General features: G+C 41.6%; 1 protein-coding gene across 7 annotated transcripts in view; it reads left to right on the plus strand.

The window, feature by feature from the left end:
- Positions 1–21339, plus strand: part of LOC141780841 (supervillin-like) — a 27560-nt gene continuing 6221 nt past the window's right edge. For 2 of the 7 annotated variants that reach the window (XM_074656251.1, XM_074656254.1), the window contains exons 1-22: positions 1–704; positions 3783–4276; positions 6607–6762; positions 6873–7049; positions 7520–7554; positions 9850–9911; positions 11969–12113; positions 12550–12782; positions 12933–13501; positions 13686–13812; positions 15216–15263; positions 15397–15459; positions 17139–17213; positions 17294–17387; positions 17468–17542; positions 17632–17664; positions 17746–17944; positions 19192–19361; positions 19445–19564; positions 19642–19778; positions 20763–20910; positions 21095–21240. In XM_074656251.1, coding sequence (XP_074512352.1) covers positions 4005–4276; positions 6607–6762; positions 6873–7049; positions 7520–7554; positions 9850–9911; positions 11969–12113; positions 12550–12782; positions 12933–13501; positions 13686–13812; positions 15216–15263; positions 15397–15459; positions 17139–17213; positions 17294–17387; positions 17468–17542; positions 17632–17664; positions 17746–17944; positions 19192–19361; positions 19445–19564; positions 19642–19778; positions 20763–20910; positions 21095–21240 — 3084 coding nt within the window. In that variant the 5' untranslated portion in view covers positions 1–704; positions 3783–4004. Of the gene's footprint in view, positions 705–3782; positions 4277–6606; positions 6763–6872; positions 7050–7519; positions 7555–9849; positions 9912–11968; positions 12115–12549; positions 12783–12932; positions 13502–13685; positions 13813–15215; positions 15264–15396; positions 15460–17138; positions 17214–17293; positions 17388–17467; positions 17543–17631; positions 17665–17745; positions 17945–19191; positions 19362–19444; positions 19565–19641; positions 19779–20762; positions 20911–21094; positions 21241–21339 lie in introns of all 7 variants that reach the window. The other 5 variants (XM_074656252.1, XM_074656253.1, XM_074656255.1 and 2 more) reach the window with 5 other exon arrangements.

Below are 21339 nucleotides of genomic sequence, written 5' to 3' on the forward strand. Positions count from 1 at the left end.
ACACGTATAAATCTACCGGGTCGGGATCCAGCAGGTGAAATACAGAGTGATATTGTGGTTTTTAGCTGACGTGTGTCGCCTCACTGTTTTGAGCGATGCTCGTTCATGTCTATGCAGAGCGAGCACAAGCGCGAGCCCCACGCTGACTTTTGTTGACTTAACGGCCACAGGTGTCGCTGTTAACAAGCATTTCTGAAAGTTACAAACAGTCCCTTTAATAAAAAAAAACAACAATGGCACCACCAGCCCAACATAGTCAAAATAGCTCCTTTGCTTGTTCATGTTTGTCTGTATTTACTTGCCCCAAATCAAATTGCCTTCGTGGTTTAATAAAGTTGTATTGAATTGAATAAAAAAAAAAAAAAAAAATTGGTTGATATTGTGCTTCAGTTGTGCAAATTAACCAACAAATTTGCAATTAAGCAAATTACCAAAAAAAACAAAAAAAAAACTGACTTGAAGTGAACGTGGGACTTTCGGAGCTTCTTTAAACGCCACAACATCACACAAGACCACAGCTCGAGCTGGACTCGAGCTGCGTCTCTTCGTTGCCATATCGCTGCTTCCTGGACGGAGGCATGGGGCGTCCAGGGTTCGTCCATCTATTAATACTGAGCGACTCCACAGCTGCGGGTGTGACTACATTTGGAGCGACAGTCCGGTGGGGAGGGACCGCCGGTCTCACTTCACACGGAGCTCAGCATGTAAGTATTTCATTCTGCATTCATTCTCTCTCTAATAACCAATTTACAGTCGAAAACTTTAACTTCTGAATATTTCATCCCTTATTACTAACTGTTGCTCTTTGTTCTGCCTGAGCTGTTGAAGTCCGGTCGATTCGTTGTTTCATGGAGGTTATATGGTGTCCAGTCACTTTGTGAGCCTCGTGTGTTGACAGCTTTATCTCTAAAATGATCTAAATTAATTTGTCAGTGGAGCCAGAACATGCTTTACGCGCAATTTACGCACGAATTACGCACGAATGAAACTGCCTTTTGGTTGAAAACTTTACTTCTGTTCACTATGAATTACTGTAAATAAGTTAAATTTAAACCTACATTGGTAGCTTAAAATAACATTGAGTATGTATCTCTATGTGTCTGGACATTAAAATGTGATTAAAATGTTCTCAGCATCTATTCCTTATCCAAGATATTCAAGATGTTTATTGTCAATACTTTTTGCTGGGAAGCTCCATTAAAATAATAAGTTATATTACATTACAATTATAAAGAAGAAATACTTTGTACAAGGGCATATTAAGAACATATACAGTATAAGATATATTTTTATCCATTTTAAATATTAGGAGTTTTACATTCTGGGTGGACTTTTGTTGAACAACTTTACAGTATATGTGTATAATGTAAAAACTGTCATCAGAGCAGCTGTTAATGTGCTACGCCCCAAGTGGATTATGGTGGTTACATGAGGAGAAAAGCTGTTCTTACTCTCTGCCCTACAGCATACATGCCTTTAATGTAGAGATGTATGATTTATACTGCTACAAGTGCCATTTTGTACTCACACAGTCAGTGGAAGTGTGAAGGAAAGCCCTCTTGAGGATCTGCCCTTGAGTTATGGTGCTCCATGCATTCATGCAGGTAGCCCTTGCCAAGACAGGTGTAATTGACTGGAGGCTTATTCTTGGCTAGCCTGTTAATCAGGTTTACTCTGCTGCTGCTGGACACTGAGGTCCTCCTGTTATGTAACATCTAACATGTCTGCACTGTGAGTACAACCTGTAGAAATATACCAAAACTGTGTGGATGGATTGGATTCATACCCTTAGCTTGGCACTAATGGGCTTTTTGTTTAACCCTCTGCATCTTTTCATTAGAATATTATACCACTGTTAAAGTGTCCCTGTTTGAGTAGGTGTACTCATCCACCGGCTTAGTGTCAACTAGTGTCGCTGGATTAGAAGCCCATGATCCCTGTTGAGCCTCCATGGCATTCTCCTCTCCAATCGACAATCCTCCAACTTGTCACATGACTTTTGCTCTTTAAACAAGCGTGGAGCCACTTGCTCCTGTTCTACCAGCAAAGACAGAAAGGAGTGTGGCGTCAAAGAGGCTGGGGATGCTCCTGGTTTTGCCCTCTCTGAGTCTGGACAGGGTTGGCTGACTGTTTTTGTTCAAAGTATACACATGTACACATGTTTTGAAGTGCCAACACAGATACACAAATCTTCGAGCTTGTTGTCTCATGTAGGGATCACTGAATCTTGGGAAGTCGGATCTGTTTTGGATCTACAATCTCCTGCTGACACTGTCTGCAAATGTGACCTTCAGTTTATTCAATATGACATTATAGCTGTTTATTTTGGGTGTTTCTGACAAATGAAAGGCCGACCATCTGACAAGTAGTTGTGCACAGTGGTGGAAGAAGTAAAAAAGTAAAATACTAATACTAGTGTAGAAATTCTCCATTACAAGTAAAAGTCCTGCATTCAAAATCTTACTTAAGTAAAAGCACAAAAGTATTAGCATGAAAATATACTTAAAGTATTAAAGTAAAAGTACTTGTTGGGCAGAATTGTCCCTTTTAGACAGTTTAGATTATTATGATATTCTTGTAATATTATGACTGATGCCTCAACACATAAGCAGCATTTTAATGTGATAGCTGGTGGAGGTTGAGCACATTTGAACTACTTTATGCATTATTGAATAGTTTAATCTATAGCACAGTACCATATTTTATAAACTCATCACATTTTCTTTGAAAAGTAAGAGTAAATAAAGCTGTCAGATAAATGTACTTGAGTAAAAAGTACAATATTTCCCTCTGAGAAGTAAAAAGTACAAAGCTGCATACAATTGAAATACTCAAGTAAAGTAAAAGTACCTTAAAATTGTTCTTGAGTAAATGTACTTAGTTACTTTCCACCACTGGTTGTGCAGACTTTTACATTCATGCTCTATAATCACTGTGTATTTCTTTCCAACAGTCTAACTGCAAACCTGATAAAATAAGCTCCACCAGAAGCGTTCGGCCCCGCTGCAGTCAGATATATGTGGTGCGCTAAGTCCGCGGCTCGCGTCTCTTTGTTCTGGCTCCATTGTGCTTCCTACATCAGGAATGCTGACATCCACAGTTTTGGAGCGCACACAGACACATATGCAAACACACATTTATGGTTTCGTACATATCTGTGAGCGCACACAGTCACTCATTTGTGAACCTGATCTGATGGTTACAGTAGCTGCTGTTTTTAAATGCAAATTGTGTCATATCATCTGTACTATTTATATGTGGCTTACCGCCTTAGGCGTTGTTAGTGTTGTTTATTCACCTCCTGGCAACCATGACGTCGCCAACTGGGACTTTTTTTGGCTCATCTATGTGTGCACGTTGCCTGGGAACATGTCATAATTCAGATAGGTCATTATTTGGGTATTTAAACAAATGTTTGGTAGATAACCTGCTCTGTATTGACACACAACTGGCTATGTGGCTTGTTAGATAACTTTTGAACAAAACTTGTTCAGCTGAAGTTACATCCAGAAGACCAACAAGCCTGCAGACTCCGAGTGGAGCTGAGCTGCTGAGGTGTTGAGTTTCAGTGCAAGGGGAGATTCCTGCCTGGCTCTGCAGGCCGGTGCAGGTCATCTTACAAGAGGAGAGAAGAGGATGCAAAATGAGTTAATGTATAATGAAGGCTCATCCATGTTGTCATGAACCTTTCTAGGAAGACGTGTGCAGACCGCTGAAGGCCACATGGGTGATGCATATGTGTTGAGTTAGCTTCTGACCTGTTTGTTGTTTGCTTATTTCAGGAGCAATGTCTCACCCACCAAGGACCAGCTTGTTCTGCAACCTCTGATCGGTGGACTCTCAGCTAAGAAAGTCTTTAGGTCTGATGGAATCTGAATTTTACCGGAGGAAAGTTTGGCTCCTGTGTGAAAAGTGGAGAAAGAACAACCCGTCTGCTTTCTCTCCCTAAATGCTTTGCAATCATTCGAGGAGCAGAGAATCAACTCGAATCCTCCTGAGGGAACATGGACGCAGTGGAGAACCCGGTCCTGGAGCCCAGATCGGAGCGGATCGCTCGCTATAAAGCCGAGAGGAGGCGAGAACTCGCCGAACGCTTTAGCAACATGGAGGAGCTACCTTCCAAGTGGGTGAGGAGGGATGAGACAGACCCAGCGACCCAAGCCCACAGTGGAGGGACTTTGAACTCAGATGGCCTCAGTGAAAGAGTTAACGGCAGGACAAGAGGGGTTACGAATGGATTAGAGGACCCTCTTGCAGAGTCCAACCACTTGAGAAGGTGAGTCATGTCTGTAGTGAAGGAGTGAGTAATGTGGAAATCACACAGTCTTCACTTATAGGGTTAATGTTTTTTCATAAAATCCAATGTTTTTTATTAAATGTCATATATGTGAATTCATCTCTGTTTACTGACGGTGATCAGTGTCTTCGTCGAGCTGGAAACATGAAAATCTGTGTGCGACCTAGGGCTATCCTCGACCAAAGAACACATTTGATTTTGTCGACTAATCGATTAGTTGATTGATAGATTTTCCACAGTTTCTCCACAAAGAATCACCAAAAAGCACCACTTTACATTTTGTGTTAACCAGAGATGTGCTCATAAGTTTCTTTGAAGTAAGTCATTCAGCATGAAAAAAATCTTAGTCGACTAAGACCAAAATGAGCGATTAGTCGACTAAGAGGGGGCAGCACTAGTGCGAACATCTTTTTAAACTGTAACTTTAAGACAAAACTGTAAAAGTCTCTAAATATCTAAAGAGGTTTTGTGTTGTGTGTTTGCAGCACAGTGTAGGTGTCTGTCTGCGGAGGGGAGCAGCAGGTGTTTTGGGCTTAATTTGTCCAAACACCAATAAAACGTGTTCGCTTCCTAACCCCTGATGACACCTGTCACCTGCTTCAACCTTTTCCACCTTGACATCAATACAAACTGTCGGTGTTCTCCTGAAATAGCACAACAGATAGTTGTTTAGTATTTTGGTGGCATCATATTAATATCATCACTGAGCAGAAGGTTAACCACAGAGGAAAAAGGGTTTCATGTAGTTGTACAAAATGTTTATGGGACAAAACTACATGGTTGATTCCATTTAAATTATGCAGAATATGCACACGAGTGGGTTCCTTTCTTCTTCAGAAGCATTAAAACAATCTGACACAGCAGTGCTCAAGCACTCCTAAATTTCATCTCTGCACCCCTAAAAAATAATTATCAAACCCTCTGAGACCCACAGGATCACGGGCGACCCCGGCCGACATTACTGTCTTTAAGAGGCTGTGGTGGGCTCGGTTTCAAAGCTAGTGAAGATATTGGTATCATATGAAAACCTATAGGCCTAGCCTAGAAAACCTAAGGAATCCATCAGTATCAACCATGTCATTAGCTAGCTAGTGTTAGCTTGTCTGGAAGGAGGCTAAATAATGCCCTAAAGTTAGGCTAAATTTTGGCGAGGGAAAACTGGCATGGCGATTTTCAAAGGGGTCTTCAAGACATAAAGACATTTCCACCATAACTTGATGCAGGAAAGGCAGAAATTGGTTCACAAATTAAGTGTTTGACGCACCAAATGTCACCTGCCACTTCCCTTTGTTTAAGTTCACTGCTGCTGAACAGCTTTACACAGACCTGGGTCAGATTATAGTTCAAATATGAACAAAATAAAAAATATGCGCAAATCATAACATGGCAAACTGCAGCCCAACAGGCAACAACAGCTGTCAGTGTGTCAGTGTGCTGACTTGACTATGACTTGCCCCAAACTGCATGTGATTATCATAAAGTGGGCATGTCTGTAAAGGGGAGACTCGTGGGTACCCATAGAACCCATTTTCATTCTGCTATCTTGAGGTCAGAGGTCAAGGGACCCCTTTGAAAATGGCCATGATGGTTTTTCCTCACTAAAATTTAGTGTAAGTTTAGAGTGTTGTTTAGCCTCCTTCTCTACATGCTAGTATGACATGGGACCAATGGATTCCTGAGGTTTTCTAGTTTCATATGAAATCCGTATCTTCACTCTATCTTATAAACCCGCTACAACCTCCGAAAGATTGATTGCGTTAATGCTTTAAAGAAATTAGCGGCATTAACGCATTATTATTGCGTTAACTTTGACAGCCTTAATGGGAACGTATTTACAAAACATTTATGATATATTTTTTGCATATGACAGCAAAACATTGTAAAAACTTGGTCTGCTTCTTACCAGCGACCTTTCAGCAGCACCAGATCCATGACCACCAGTTGTCTCCGCTCTGCGGCCTTTGTTACTAATTAAAACCCAAGAGATCTAAATCAGTGGGTCCCTGCAGGGAGATTTAAAGCCAGTCTGATTCTTATTCTACATTTGATTGGTACTTTTCCAGCCATCATTTGATCTGGGTGCTTTTTCTTGGAGCTGTCATTATGGAACAGAGACTGGCAACCTCTTTAGTGTCAGAAAAAATAGTACAACACTGCACCTTTCATGATTGGAGCTGTACATTTCTTTGGCTGCTCTTGACGGAAAGGTTCGAGATTGTACTTTTGTATTCTGAGGGCGTTCCTCACCCACCACGTTCCCCCCACACCTGCATCCTCACCTCCTTCCCCTCACTCCCGCCCCCCTCCAGGCAGGGTTCCCCGGACTCTGCCAGCATGCTGAGTGGGGAGGGGCACCCCGTCCCTGTTGGACTCGATGCCCTGCAGCTCCACACTCGGGTGTCGGTGGGCCAGTTGAGAAGTGCTCTTCTGCAGCAGACGGCGAGCGGAGCGCAGCCCGAGAAAGTGTAGGGTCGCCTGCATGCGTGTGTCACTGTCAGCCTGTGTACCTCTAGTGGCAATATCTGTCTTCCCCTCAACACCTTCTTCCCTTCCTTCCTCCTGCTCTGGCGACTAGTTGCCCTGATGCTGGGCGAGCCACTTCCTCTCTGGATATGGCTATGAAGCCGGGGCCTGACGGGGGGCGCCGCCGCTCCCGGCGTTACCTCCCCGGCGGGTCAGGTGGCAGTCGCAAGACCAGCGAACGCTTCAGGACGCAGCCGATCACAGCCAATGAGATGGAGGAGAGCAGCGGGTAGGGGCTGTGTGCTGTGGTGCAACATCATGCACCTGGTTTTTCCCAAAGAAGATGCCGTTTGCAGTGTTTTGTCTGTGAAATGTATGATGTGTTTTTCAGACGAGGCTTTCAAATTTGCTGATGGTTTGCGTGTGATATTTGCTCTTCACTCATAAAAATGCAGCCACACCTGCAGCCTGAGGTATGACAGGTGCAGCATCTTTACTTAAAAGCCCGCGGGTGGTGTGGTTTGCATGTGTTTGTCCTCATTCGTGACCTCACAAGGTGACAGTGTTGCTTTACCCAGCATGCAAATATGGCACAGTATCTTGATTGTTTGGAGCTGCAAACTGAAGTACAAAGACGTTTATTGTAAGCTGGATCTCAAAGAGAAAGCACAGGAGCCGGCGATTTAAGTTCACGACCCCTCCTCCGTGTTCATATTTCACCGGCTGACTTCATGTTTTGCCTCTTTCCCCCTCTTCTAGGCTGTTGGACGCAGAGGAAGAGGAGAACTGTAAAGGTGAGGCTTTAATCACTCAGTTTGTTATTGTGTTTAGAGACAAACATCTTTTGTCTGGTACACTGGCCATGTGAACAGTGACACAGAGAGGGAGAAGGTCACAGTAGAGCACAATACTGGTCATGCACAATGATGTAAACACAATGATGGCAAGAGGAAAAAAGCTATATGTTATGTTGCAACAGACGGAACATAAAAAACAGAAATATGACATTTCTCTTCACGCATTTCTTGCAAATCAAATGTTTGGAGTGTGCGTCCCACGTGCACAGTTGCCTCCATAAAGTCATTTAACAGCTCAAGAAATAAATCAGGTTGTATTTTTAGTCTCACAATGTTTAACTCCTCTTTGATGACAGATTTACGTCTCTCAACCATGTGAGCGGCGGAGTGCTGCTAAGTTAGTCCCTCTCTTAACCCCACCATAAAAAGATTACAAGCAAGTCTTGACAAATATTGTCTTACTGAGACAGAAACAAGTAACCAAAGTAAATCTTTTATTGCTATTTGGACTAATTTCAGACCCTCTCTCATCTGCTTTACAGTGTATTAACTCCACAAGTGCAACTTAAGTTAAAGAGATAGTTTGGATTTTTTAAAGTGGGGTTGTATGAGGTAGTTATCCATAATCGGTGTATTACCTCAGGAGAGGACGGTCGGCACGCCCCCAGTTTGGAGAAACAGACAGGAGTTACTGACACAGTAGCAAAGCAACGTACTGCTGTGGACGGGGCTGGCAGCAAAACATATTTTAGCCACGTAAAAAAAAGTATATCAGTTTAAGTGTACGCTATATTTAGAATATTTTTACTGCTTGTCCTTGCCATCAGACTGCCCTTTTCGACAGGGAACTGAAGCCGTTATCTATTCTCTCTTCAAAGCCACCAGACTCCTTTGATAAAAGCAATAATTTTACCTCGCACAATACGCAAGTTGCTGGTCTACCGCTGCCTTGATTCAGTTTGTTTGTTTGTGTTATTATGTGACTTTGGACAATCTGAACTAACCCTTTAAAACACCAAAGTCACACAATAACACAAACAAACTTACTGATCAGCAGTAGACCAGCAACCCACGTGTTCTGCGAGGTTAAATGACTGTTTTTGTCAATGGAGTCTGGTGGCTTTGAAGAGAGCTTAGATGGATACAACGGTTTCTGTTCCCTGTTGGAAATGGCTGTTTGACGTCAAGGTAAAACAGGTAAAATATTTCAGCGTACACTTAAACTGATCAAAAATCCAAACTATCCCTTTAAGGATTCATCAAGTCCATTGCCTGTTAAATGGATTAGGCCAAAGTATACACAACATTCAAATATGTAAAGAAAGGGGATCAAAAGTGTTGTTTACGTACAAATTATTCTTCACAACTGTCTGTGGAGGAAGAAGCACTAATATCATTTACTTAAATAGAAATACTGATACCACCGTATAAAAATACTCCTTTACAAATAAAAGTCCAGCCTTCAAAATCCTGCTTAGAAGTATTATCAGTAAAATGTATTTAAGTATTAAAAGTAAAAGTACTGTAGTATTTTTAATATGTGTAAGCATCATTTTGCTGTTGAGCAAGTTTTAACTACTTTATATACAGTTGGGTAGTTTAGTCCAGTGGTTCCCAACCTCTGGGTCGGCCCCCTCCAAAAGGTCACAAGATAAATCTGAGGGGCCGTGAGATGATTAAAGAATAAAAGTTTTGCAAACATTTTTACTTTTCTCTAATCTTTGCTTTTTATGCAAAATATTGGATAATTGGGGCGTCGCTATAGCTCACCTGTGGCCCTTTTCTGCATGTCAACCCCTCTCTCTCCACCTTTCATTACTATCTCACTTTTACTATCAATAAAGGAATTGAAAAAGCCCCCAAAAATTATCTTAAAAAAAAAAAGAAGATATATATATTGAATAATTGTACCTTATTTTAATTGAACCATCTAAGATATTTACAGGCAAAATGTCATCTAAAATGTGACTTTTAAATAATCTTTAACAATGTATTGTATGTTAGATCATCATGTGTCATATTATGTACAATTTTAACATGAAATGAAACTCGTCACTACTGCTGTAAGATCAATATTGTAGAGTAAAAAGTAGAATATTTCCAGCTGAAATGTCATGGAGTAGAAGTACATGATTTTATCAGCCAGCATTTATCTGTTAGTCAGAGTTAATTTCAAAGCCTGTTTGATCATCAGTGCCTTCCTTAAATAACTATCAGATAGTGTCTGAAGTGTGTGGTGATGAATCACAATCCGTTAATGACACAATGATTTATGTCTTTCTCTTCTCGCAGCTGATGTGAAAACAGACGACAGAGCCAAAATGAGCGTTGCAGCCAAGATGTCTTTGTTTAAAGTGAGTCTATGTTGGTCTCAGCTCTGAAACTGGATCCTCATTGCTGCTTATCTCTCTAATGTTAGGTGCCGTCTAACGCCTGCTGCTATAAATGATCACTGTCCGTGGCTATTTCATGCTCCTCTATCTCATGTGATGGATGCATTCACGTACAGTCACAGCTGAATAATTTTTCTGAAAGTTTACTCATGACCATTAAGCTGCGATGAACTCGTCTAACCAGACTGCAAACTGAAATTCATCTAATAATAAAGTATGCAAATGCAATGTCCCGTATACTAGATTAAAAGCTGCTATTATGGACCGGTGATAAGTTGTTGAGAAATGTATTGAACAGCTAGAGAGAAAGCTCCGTCCATCATCGACCGTCACCTCGGCTGCTCACCTTACAGTCTGAGACGCCAGCGCTGAGCACGCAGAACACAACCTGCTCATGTTGAGGGGGATGAACGGTCAAACAAGTGCACAGTTGTTTGTGTTTATTAACAGATAGACTGAATTTATAGCCAACAGTTTTTGATAAAACCGCCTCTCAACAGTTATAATCTCCATTCCTACATTTCAGCTCCTGCTCACTTTTAGTCATGAAGCACCAGGTGAAAATGTGCCAGACGCCGTGTTACCATTAACAACCACAGCAGCGGCGTGTATAATTAGCCTGCTGCTCCGTGGAGGCAGGCGTGGGCGGGGGGGTAACTGAAGCCGGGGGAGCTCTGGTTTCACTGTGACCTGTTGGGCTGGCGCTCTATCCATGTAGCCAACACGCTCCACCTTACAGCGAGCTGCTTTATTCACCAGCCACCCCCCACACCCCCTCCATCTGTCCATACAAATAGAACAGGAGAGTTTTCACTGCCATTTCTGTATTACTTATTTAGCGGCGGATTAAAGCTGCTATTTGACCTGAATGTTGAGGTAAATAAATGTCCACCTGTGGAAGAGGACCAGATGTGATGGTCAGATGTGTTGATATTAACACATTTTCCCACCTTATAACAACAACACACAAACCATCGTCAAAAAGTGCCATTAGGGGATCCACCTCCTACAGAGGCTGAGGCACCTGGACTGAGCTCCTCCCGTCCTCCACACAGAGAGCCTCCTCACCTTTTTCTTTCCTGACTTGGTATGGGGGGCTCTCAGAGACCAACAAGGCCAAACTGCAGAGGGTGATCACCATGTGGTCCAAGCTTGGCAGGGAGCTGTGCTCAACCCTCCAGCAGCTTTATGAGCAGAGGATGGTGAAGAAGGCATGTCAAATCCCGCTCCTGCTTTCAGATCCTGCCCTCTGGCAGGAGGTATGATGCCCCTGTATTTTAAACAAACAGGGGCATCCCCTCTGCTATTAGGCTACTAAAAGGGTAACTTCGGTATTTTTTAACCTGGACCCAACAAAAACACACAAACACAATGTGTCTAACTGACTAATAGCAACAACAATTTCTGAAACTGGTCCAGTATTGAGGGAGAGCGCTGTAGACGGCAGCTGCTCACAGGCTGCTCACAGGCTGCAATATGGTGCTATTGGGGCAAGCTGGCACCGTCATTTACGTCCACTAAAAGAGCTTGTTTTCACCATGACAGGATCTGATTGTTGTTATAAATGTCTGACATTATGGGAAGAGTCTCGCTCAAGGAGAAGTCTCGTTGTGAAATCTGGCGAGGTGACGTGTTGTATTAGTCACTTAGACACAAAAACATGGGAAAATATGGTCCAGGTTGAATAATACTGAAGTGACCCTTTAACCTGTTAGAAGTATTTTAGTGTTTTAGGTGGTTCAGCTGGAAGAACTGGTTATGCTGTGCTAACATTCCCCGTGCAGGCACACAGGACATTCACAGAATTAGTAGCAGTCTTTTCGTTTCATGATCTTATTTTTGAGAATCATGTTTTGTACTGTGGTGTGCATTTGTATCTGTTTATTGTATTGTCTGTTAGGCTGTTAGTCTGTCTGTTAGTACAGTATGGTACTGACCTGAGCTAAATGAATTTCCCTTTGGGAACATTAAAGACCATCTATCCAACTATCTATCTACCATCTATATCTCCTCTGTAGGAGCTGGAGAAGTCTGCAGCCCCCGAAGCCTCGGCCTTCCTGAAGCCTCGCTCGGGCAGCGTGTGTCATGAGCGCAGGGTGCGCCGTGGCAACGACCATCGCTTCCTAACTCAGCCAATCACCTGTGAGGAAATCGTGGCTATCAGGTGAGGAACCCTAGTGGCCAGATGGAGGGAGATGTTAGCTTCAGTGCTAGGAATACAGCATATTTCATGGGCATTTGGTTGGATTCTTAACAGTTTTATGCACAGCATAAACTAATATTGGCATTGCACTACTTTAGACACTTGTTGCATAGTTGTTTCTTTTAGCTTAGCCATTTGGGATAACCTTCACATGTTTAAAGGGGGCAAAGCTGGCATTATTCTGTAGTTTTTTTACTGTCAACAAATCTCATAAAAAGACCAAAACCAATATGACATGACTTAAAAACAGCAATGGAGCTCTATGGCACAGAGGAATAAGATATACTAGGTTTTGGCTACACAGACTTGTTAACAAGATCAATTTATTATTGTTTTCACTCTTACCTTGTAATTATAAGTCTGTTTATATGAATTGTGTTCATATTTCCTTGCTCTGCAGCGCCCCCAAACCAGCACTGCCAGTGGAGTCCCAGTGTGTGCAGGCTGAGTCAGTGGAGGACAGCGATGAGAACAGCAAGCTGAGCATGAGCGAGAAGCTGGCCCTCTTCAACAAACTGTCGCTGCCGGGGAGGGAGGCAAGCGGCCCCGCCGACGGGCCCCCAGAGAGACGAAGGCAGAAGGGGGCTCGGTACCGAACACAGCCCATCACTGTGGAGGAGGTCAACCTAGTGAGTAGACGAGCCAAAAAAACCTCTGTGTGTTTTATACAAAACTTGGTTAAAAAAGTCGACATGAACTCTCTCTGAATGTAAAGTTTCTAAACAAATACATTTTGAATAATTATTTATACCTGTGTCTCATCCCTGTGCCTTGTTCAGCTCCAGAAAGGCCCCGTACAGCTTCCTGCCTTCTCTTTGTCCCCTCACCTGTCCGACAGACAGCAGGTCTCGTCTGTCAACCTAAAACCCAGCGAGATACGCCTCTCCCAGCCGAGACTTGACGCTGGTCCTGCGCCCGGGCCACCTGATGGCCCGACCCAGCAGGACCTGCAGCTCCACGACTCAGAGCCAGTCCTGAGAGGAATCCTGAAGAAGAGCAGCTCCGGAGGCTCAGAGCGGAGCAGGACGGAGGGCGGTTGGACGGAGGGCAGTTGGACGGATTCACCATCCGGCCATGAGCAGAATGGTGGAGGCTGTGAAGAAGCAGAGATACAAGGGAGGATGGAGAGCACAGAGCGCCAGGAAATTACTGCACCGCCACGAAGAGTGAGACGCGAGGCGCCAGGTGTGGAAGCTGCCGCTCCCTGGAGGCAGAGAGCTCGAACCAGGAGGGAAACCATCGCCTGTACACCGATAAGAGCCTTAACAGAGCAGGACGCTCCGCAGGAGGAGACGCCCTGCCACAAAGAGCTGCAGGAGCACAGCTCAGATACTACGGGGAGAGTTCAGTGAGTATCTGACATTAAGTTACAGAACATTGAGTACTTCATGCTGCAAACATGATCAAATTTCAGATGTCACCAGTACAAACATCAGCTGTCAGCAGTTTCATGATGCAAATTAAACTGAAATATAGTTTTTTGTTGATATGTTCTATGGTTTATATTCTGTATTATGTGATGTGTCCTAAAGGCATCAGAATGAGGAGGAGAGTGTGGAGAGGATGAATGAAGAAACCAAGGCCATGGGTCATGTTCAGGTCACACTGGTAGACAGCACCGTTAAACTGCAGGAGACGACCAACACCAGCAGAAGTCAGGTAAGATATGTTTCATATATCAGTTTGTACAATGAGGATCTCAGTGGACCAAATCACAGCTGCAGAGTCAGCAGCTGCTCTGCCTCTCTGGTCTGTAAAGGGGAAACTCTTTGCCCCCCTAATCTCACCTCTAATCCTTTGAGAGTCCAGTTTGGAGTTTCAGACTGTCAGCAGAGAGGGATATAGTTTAATTTTACTTTTCAAAATCCCATTTTCGTCCCCCTCACTTTTAAGGTTTCAGTTTGATTCACTAACTAAAATCTTTGGACTGTCAAGCTGCTAAAATCCAGAGGTGAGAAGAGAGATACAAATATTTGTATATGTAAATATTGGGGTAGTTATTCAGTAATTCCAAAGAAATTTCAAATAGGTAACTTGCTAATTGTCACCTAATTACCATGAAATTTGCGGACCTGTAAAATGAGATATTACCTGAAATTTTACAATACATATCTTTAAAGGCCAGAAATCCCCACTTCAGTAGCACTTACATCCACCAAACTTCCCAGTTTCATTCCTGTCTTTATTCAGAAGGTTTTTTCAGATGTGTTTCTGAAAATATTTTTTTTTATGGCTGATGACAGTATTTATTTTCTGATTTATGGAGTGATAAAAAGAGTTCTTTGACTCTAATAGGTCAACAAAATGAAACAAGAATTTTGAAACGAGCTTTATCCAAAGATGTTTGTAGTGTTTTGATCTGGGAAAGCCCCCGGGGCTTCGTGGGGAAAATGTAATGTCGAGGTTGTTGGGTTCGCTCCTCCTTTCGGCCGAAGGTTAGATCGGTGTGTTTGTCATTCCAGTGAAACCAGATATTATATCATCTCTTAGCAACAGCACTCTGGATTTGGGAGGTGCTAAATGTCTTGAGATCAGACTAAAGGTACTGAGGAATATCTACTGTGTTTATGTACGTTGACTGTCTCAGAGTATTATGTGAAATGTAAACAGATTATTCTGGGGATTAAATGTTGACCCTTTTATGATCTCAGCTGCACCGTGGTGAGATGTGTGTGTACATGTACTGTATGTGTGTGTATTAATTTTAATATTCCTCTCCTGTTCTGTTAATTTCTTTTTTTTTGTATTTAGTATATATTGATTTTTTTACATGAACATTGTCACATTTTGGTCAACAAATCAAATAACTCCTATATGCAAAATAATAAATATTAAAAAAATAATAATAATAAAAAAAATAAAAAATAATAATAACTAAAATAATTAATTAAAAAAATTACATCTACAAAATCTTAACATACAAATAAAATACGGAAGAAACAACAAAAAAAAAACTTCAAATACATATTTCTACATTAATCTGCACCATGGTCTAATCTAATTTACAAGCAGCCAATCAATTATATTATCTTCCCCGTTTACCCCCATACTGCCCTCTGCAGGAAGAGACAGAAACCCGTCATGTGGAGAGCGTCAACCCTCAGTGCTGGGTAAGTCTTCCACTAATGCTTTTCAATGCATAGATCTTTCTAAATCTCCATTATAAAGATTTTATGCATTACTAAAGTTACAGTAGCTCTAGCGTGCCCCTCTCTCTCTCTTCCAATTCCTCTTCTCCCCCAGGAGCCCGTCTTTGCCTCTGTCTATTCTAGCAACACACCCCAATATATCATGTGTTTCAACCAGGTAACTGTTTGAGCCGCTGCTGCATGGCTGATTAATTGTTGCTGTTTTTGGTTTGCAGTGTTTTATATGCAGTGAAAAGTTTTCAGTTTCACGTGGCTGTGATTTTTACAGATGACGTGTGAAGTTTCACTCACACTAACAAGTCGCCCGCGGAGTGTTTTTTTGTTTGAAAATGATCCTTTTTCTGAAGTGAGACATCTCAGCTTCACAGTTTCCATTTAGTTTCTCTGTCTTACCTCCACACCCGACCTTCCCAATTTTAATTTGAACAATCTGCAACAATATTGGACAAACTTGTTTCAAAAAAAGAAACAAGCTTGAGTTTTGTTAACATTATTAATATTTTTATGTGAGGGGAAAAAATAATTTAATAATTAAATAAAAAAAATTAAAAATTAAAAAATTTAAAAAATAGAGAAGAAAAAGTGAAATTAAAAAATAAGAAAAAATTGTTGTTAACATTATCAAGAATGTGAAATTCATGTTTCTCATCAGGTTCTGTTGCTCATTTGGAGTTTGTAGACACAATATGTCTCTCCTGCTGTATTGACCGTGAACTCGAGAGCAACATATTTTGGATTTGACTGATGTGTTTCCTTGTTGTGCATCACATGTGTTGATTTTAATTTCATTTTCTCTATTTTTAAGGACAACACGTCAATCAATGTTTCTGTAAATGTGCCAGAAGGCTAATTGTCAACTGCTAAGGGCGCTTTCACAAGCCATAGTCCAGTTTGGTTAGTTCAAATCAGAGTGAAATTGTTTTTTTTTGGTTAGTTTTATATTTAGTCTGGTTCAGTTTCACCGTGCACAAATTAAAGCGAATTAAAGCAAATAAAAAAATGTATTTGCTGAGGGGCGTGTACAAAGGAGCAGGGCCGAAGGTTTTTCCCAGACTCAGCAGTGATCTACTGTGTGCGCGAATCCCTTCTCTAGTTTATCTGGAATGACTTTATGAAGGTCACTATTTTTTTGGACTTTATTTATCATATTCGGTATGTCCTCTTCGGCCCAGATGTCAAGCAAACGTCAGATTTCTGCAGAAGTCCAGGTCAGTCCTCTCATACTCGTGTTGTCGTTTAGCTGTATCCATCTAAACAAATGCCCGTGTAGGCATCCCATAATTCCCTGTGGTTTGGTTCACTTCATGTAATTGGGTTAGATTATGTTCTCACTGCAATCGAACCGCACTAGGGTTCACTTAGAAACGATCCAAGACAACCTCTAGCAAGTTGTTTTGGTCCCCACCGGAGTACGTTTACTACGTTCCCAACCGCCCAAACGAACCGCACCAGAGTTTGATTAAAACAGACTAAATGTTGGCTTATGAAAGCGCCCTTAGACACCTAAATGAGCATTATCAATATTGTACACAAATCATCGAAAGCAACAGGAAACAGCAAAACATCGATGCAATAATATAATAATATCAGTATGCTACAATATTGATATACTATCTAGAAAAAACTCTTGTGCTTTATGTGTTGTTTTGCAACCTGAATACATTTTGTATCTCGATAGTCTTGCTGTCTTATTTGTTCCCAAATGAATCTGTTTCATTCAACATCATATTTTTTCCCCTCTGGTCATGCATGTCTCCAAAGGGGCCCGCTTTCCTACGTTAAATAATTGACCTGTTTCTTTATTTTCCATGTATTCTGTTTTGACTTCATCCTCAGACGAATCTGTCCTTTGAGGCACAAGAAGTCTCCTCTCCTACCCAGAACCAGACTGAGCCTCAGTGGAGACAGAAGGTCACGCAGGTCCACATTTCATTAAATCTTTTTGATGTTTTAATGTACAGAAGAGCTCATCTGTTTCTCTGACTTTATAGGCTAAGGGAATTGAGGATGAGATGGACAAAGCTGAGGAAATGAACACAGAGCAGGAGAGGAAAGAGCAAGAGGCCGGATGTCTGGCCAAGAGAGGTGAGTTTACTTTCATCATCTCTGAATCTTTACCTGAAGCAGGTTTGTGTCTCTGACTCTCTGTGTTCACCATCTGTTAGGATCTCCAGAACCAGACAGGAATGACTCCTCTCATAACCAAGGACACCCTGAAGCTCCAACGTGCTCATCTGAAGGTTACAGCTGCTTTAGATAGAAATAAAAACTGTGTTGAGACTCTTCTTGTCTGTTTCTCTCTAAACTGTTTGCTCTATTTGCTGAACAGAAATCTCCATGCAGCCTGTGATGGAGTTTGAAGGTAAGATCATGTAAAGATACCTGATATCAGTTGTTAAAGTATTTAAAAGTTAATATTTCCCATCCCGTCCCCCCCTTGCAGCTCCTCAGAGCTCTTTGATCTCAGTGGCTCCTCACGAGGTGAAGGAGGAGACGCCTGTGGATGAATCAAACACGTTAGACGGCGGTTTCTACAGAGATCAGTCGACTCCCTCGGCCTGCGCCCCCCCACCCTGTGGAGACGTCGCTGCTGCAGAGAGTGAGCAGGACCTGGGTGTCCTCTGCCAGACCAACACACCCATGTGAGCCTGGTTTTACCACAGATTGTAAGATTATTGGCCTTCCCTATCGCTGTATTATAAATATCTATATAGGTATGTGTTAGAGGGACCCATCTGGTTTTAGCTATTTTCTTTTGAGATAAATTCATAGGTATGCAACCAATAGTCTGTAGCAGTCATCCCCAAAGACTGGGCTGTGGGTCGCAGGAGATTTTATTAAGTCTTCCATAGTCTTTTATTGAACATTTATATCTGCAGTTCACCTTTGAGCCACATGAGGGAGCGAAAGGCTAGTGTACAGTCTGTTTTACTGATCAGAGAAAAAAAACGAGAGCCTTTTAACTTCACCTATATCCATTTGTTTTGTCTTATTTATAAAGTATTTAACATGTGTATATGTTTTCAATAACACATGCATAAAACAGTTGGGATTATTCAATAAGTATATCTCGTTGAAACGGCTGGTTTACCTATTCAAGATGATATGAGGTGATGCGGAAATGGCAGTAAAAATGGTCGGAAATGTTAATTTTTTATGCACAAATTTGCTGTTTTATTTACATACATTTATAGATAAGGCCTATTGTGAATTGGGTTGTGAAGGTCTGGCTTTCTTCAAAAGTGTGTCCCCCAGAAAAAGGCCTCCAATGGTGACGTGTCAGGACTGCATCACATCGATAATCACAGCTTCATGCACACATTGTCATGATTCATTTCTGTCATTCCTCAATCTACTGAAATATATATCAAAACTTCCCCATGATAATAGTGATGTTGACAATATTTGAATATTTGGAATATTATTCATTTATATAATTGAGTGAAAGAGGGATAGATTAACAATTTTAAGTGAAATCCTGTGTAGTAAAACATCTGTTGTGATGTTGTTTGTATGTGACTCAAATAGATTATTAATTGTTCCAGGTTTTCTGAAACCCTAAAATGTGTGTTTTCTTATTCATTGTTGCTTATTTAAATTCACCAAAATTCTTGTATTTTATTATTTTACTCTGTGCGTTTAATACAGCCATCTGCTGGTGAGTTATAGGACACTCTGGGAGCTCTCTTAAATAATTTCAAAACTGTCTTAAAAGTTATTGATGGCTCTTAATTTCAATTCTTAGAATAAAAGCAAAATAACTCCAAAGTTTACTCTGAGCAGCTTTATACATTCTGGCCCTGTTTACAGTCACGTCACAGTAGTAATAACACATCATTAGCTATTATATATAATAACTAATATTCAACTGTTGTTGTCTGTGGTGCAGACTGACCTCAGCAGTAGCGGAGCACAGGCGGTCGGTGCGTCCGTCCCGTCGGACTCAGGGCTCCAGGAACCCTCTGAGGGCTCTGGCTGCCCGGGAGGACATCATGCAGGACTACATGGGAGAAAGAGTCAACAACACAGCTGCTGAGGAGAGCAGCCAAGCAGAGAAGAGTGAGTGGGAATATTTTCTCTTTTTTTTATTTCTTTGTCTTCTTTATTCAGCTTCCTTATCGTGTGTTTCTCCCGCCCCACAGAGTCCAAAAACTCCTCCGTGGCTGATTCACATCCTTCCAGATCAGAAGACTTCGTCTCTTCCACAGATACGACCAAGTCTTCTCCTCCCTTCAGCAGCATGATGCTCATTCTCATCAAAGGTCAGAAAAATATTCATGTGTGTGCACGAGTGTCTTCATGTTGAGGGTTTTATATTGACTAGTGTCTGTGGTGACAGGTAGGCGGCATGTCCAGGTGCGTCTGGTGGAGCCGTCAGTGCGCTCGCTGAACAGCGGAGACTGCTTCCTGCTAGTCACTCCGGAGCATTGCATCCTGTGGAGCGGAGAGTTTGCCAATGAACAAGAGAAAGCCAAGGTACCACCACCGAGGACAGTAACATACTGTCATGTTTTCATTTTCAAGACAGTATGTTGTTAGCATACATTTACAGGATGGGGTACAAGATATAAGACATTTTGTGCCATGAAATGTGAATTTGGTGAAAATGTGTAAAAATGCTTTGCTTGAAAACCGTATTATCAAACACCCAGATTCCACAAAATATCACTTTATGTGCTGGAGAATAATATCTGTATGGGTGTTACAAATTGAAATGATAATGATAATATAACTATTAGATAAATATTCCATATTCACATTTTTAATTTCATGCCACAAAATGCATGAAATGATACCCCAAGGCGCATTTTTGCACAGCACAGTAAAGTATATTAACACTGTTTCTGGAGGTAGCGCTGGCAGTATTGACGCTTTGTGATGCTTTTTGCTTTCAGGTTACATAATCAACAGCATAATATGTATGTTTTGATTACTTTCAGTTCAGTTACTCTCTGATCATTTTGCCACGTTATAGGTTTAAAATAGGGCGGCAAAATTAATTGAAATGTTATCAAACAGCAATATGACCGGTTTTGCCGTCGGTTTTGATTTTCAAATCACAGGAGGCGCAATATTTGTGAATGACAAAATGTGTGCCAAAATTCCATTTTTAAATTCAATTTTAAATATTGTGGTGCTGCAGAGATGTCCTGGCCTACACATCATATTCTACAGACTTAAGAAAACATCTTTGTTTGGTACAGATCCCCCCAAAAATCCCACCATAACCATTTTAATATGTTTTTCAGTAAAAATGAGAATAATTATTCAAATGAAGTAAAAAGGTTACAACATTTTGCAGAACACCTGCCACAAGTGAAATTGAATTGTTGGGTTTTCATATTGTCTTTAAACTTGCCCGGTGTTACACCAAATCCTGTGACCCATCAGATTCTGTGACTACATATTTGCCTGTTCCTTCTTCCGTGGTATTAGTAACTGATCATTTCTGTTTTTCAGGCCTCTGAGCTGGCGTCGTCCATCCAGAGTCAGAGGGATCTGGGCTGTCAGGCCTCCGAGGTGGTCCACCTGGAGGAGGGCCTGAACTGTGAAAGCACCCTGGCTGCAGACTTCTGGAGCCTCCTAGGAGGAAGGACCCACTACAGAGGTCAGAGGTCAAAATGTCTGCTTTGTTCATTTCATTTAGTCATTTTTTTGTAAAGGACAGGTTATAAAACAACAAGACCTGCTTTTATACATTTACAATTTAGCTTTTTATCTGATGTGACAAAAGTCAACAAAACTAGAAAAATAAGATTAAAGCTCTTGGATCTGTTTGCTTCTCCTCTCAGGAGCCAGTGCAGAAGAGGAGGATGAGCTCTATGAAAGCGGTGTGGTGGAGTCTAACTGTGTGTACCGGCTGGTGGAGAACAGACTGGTGCCTCATGATCAGACCTGGGCCTCCATCCCCAGCATCACCCTGCTGGGCTCCAATGAGGTCTGAACTCTCTTTTGGACTCTCCTGTTGCTTTATCATTCTTGATTACGTCTTGTTTCCAATTTGTTTTAAGTCAGTTTTTTTAATATCTGATCATGT

This window comes from Sebastes fasciatus, chromosome 13 (assembly GCF_043250625.1).
Source record: "Sebastes fasciatus isolate fSebFas1 chromosome 13, fSebFas1.pri, whole genome shotgun sequence".
Classification (NCBI taxonomy): Eukaryota; Metazoa; Chordata; class Actinopteri; order Perciformes; family Sebastidae; genus Sebastes; species Sebastes fasciatus.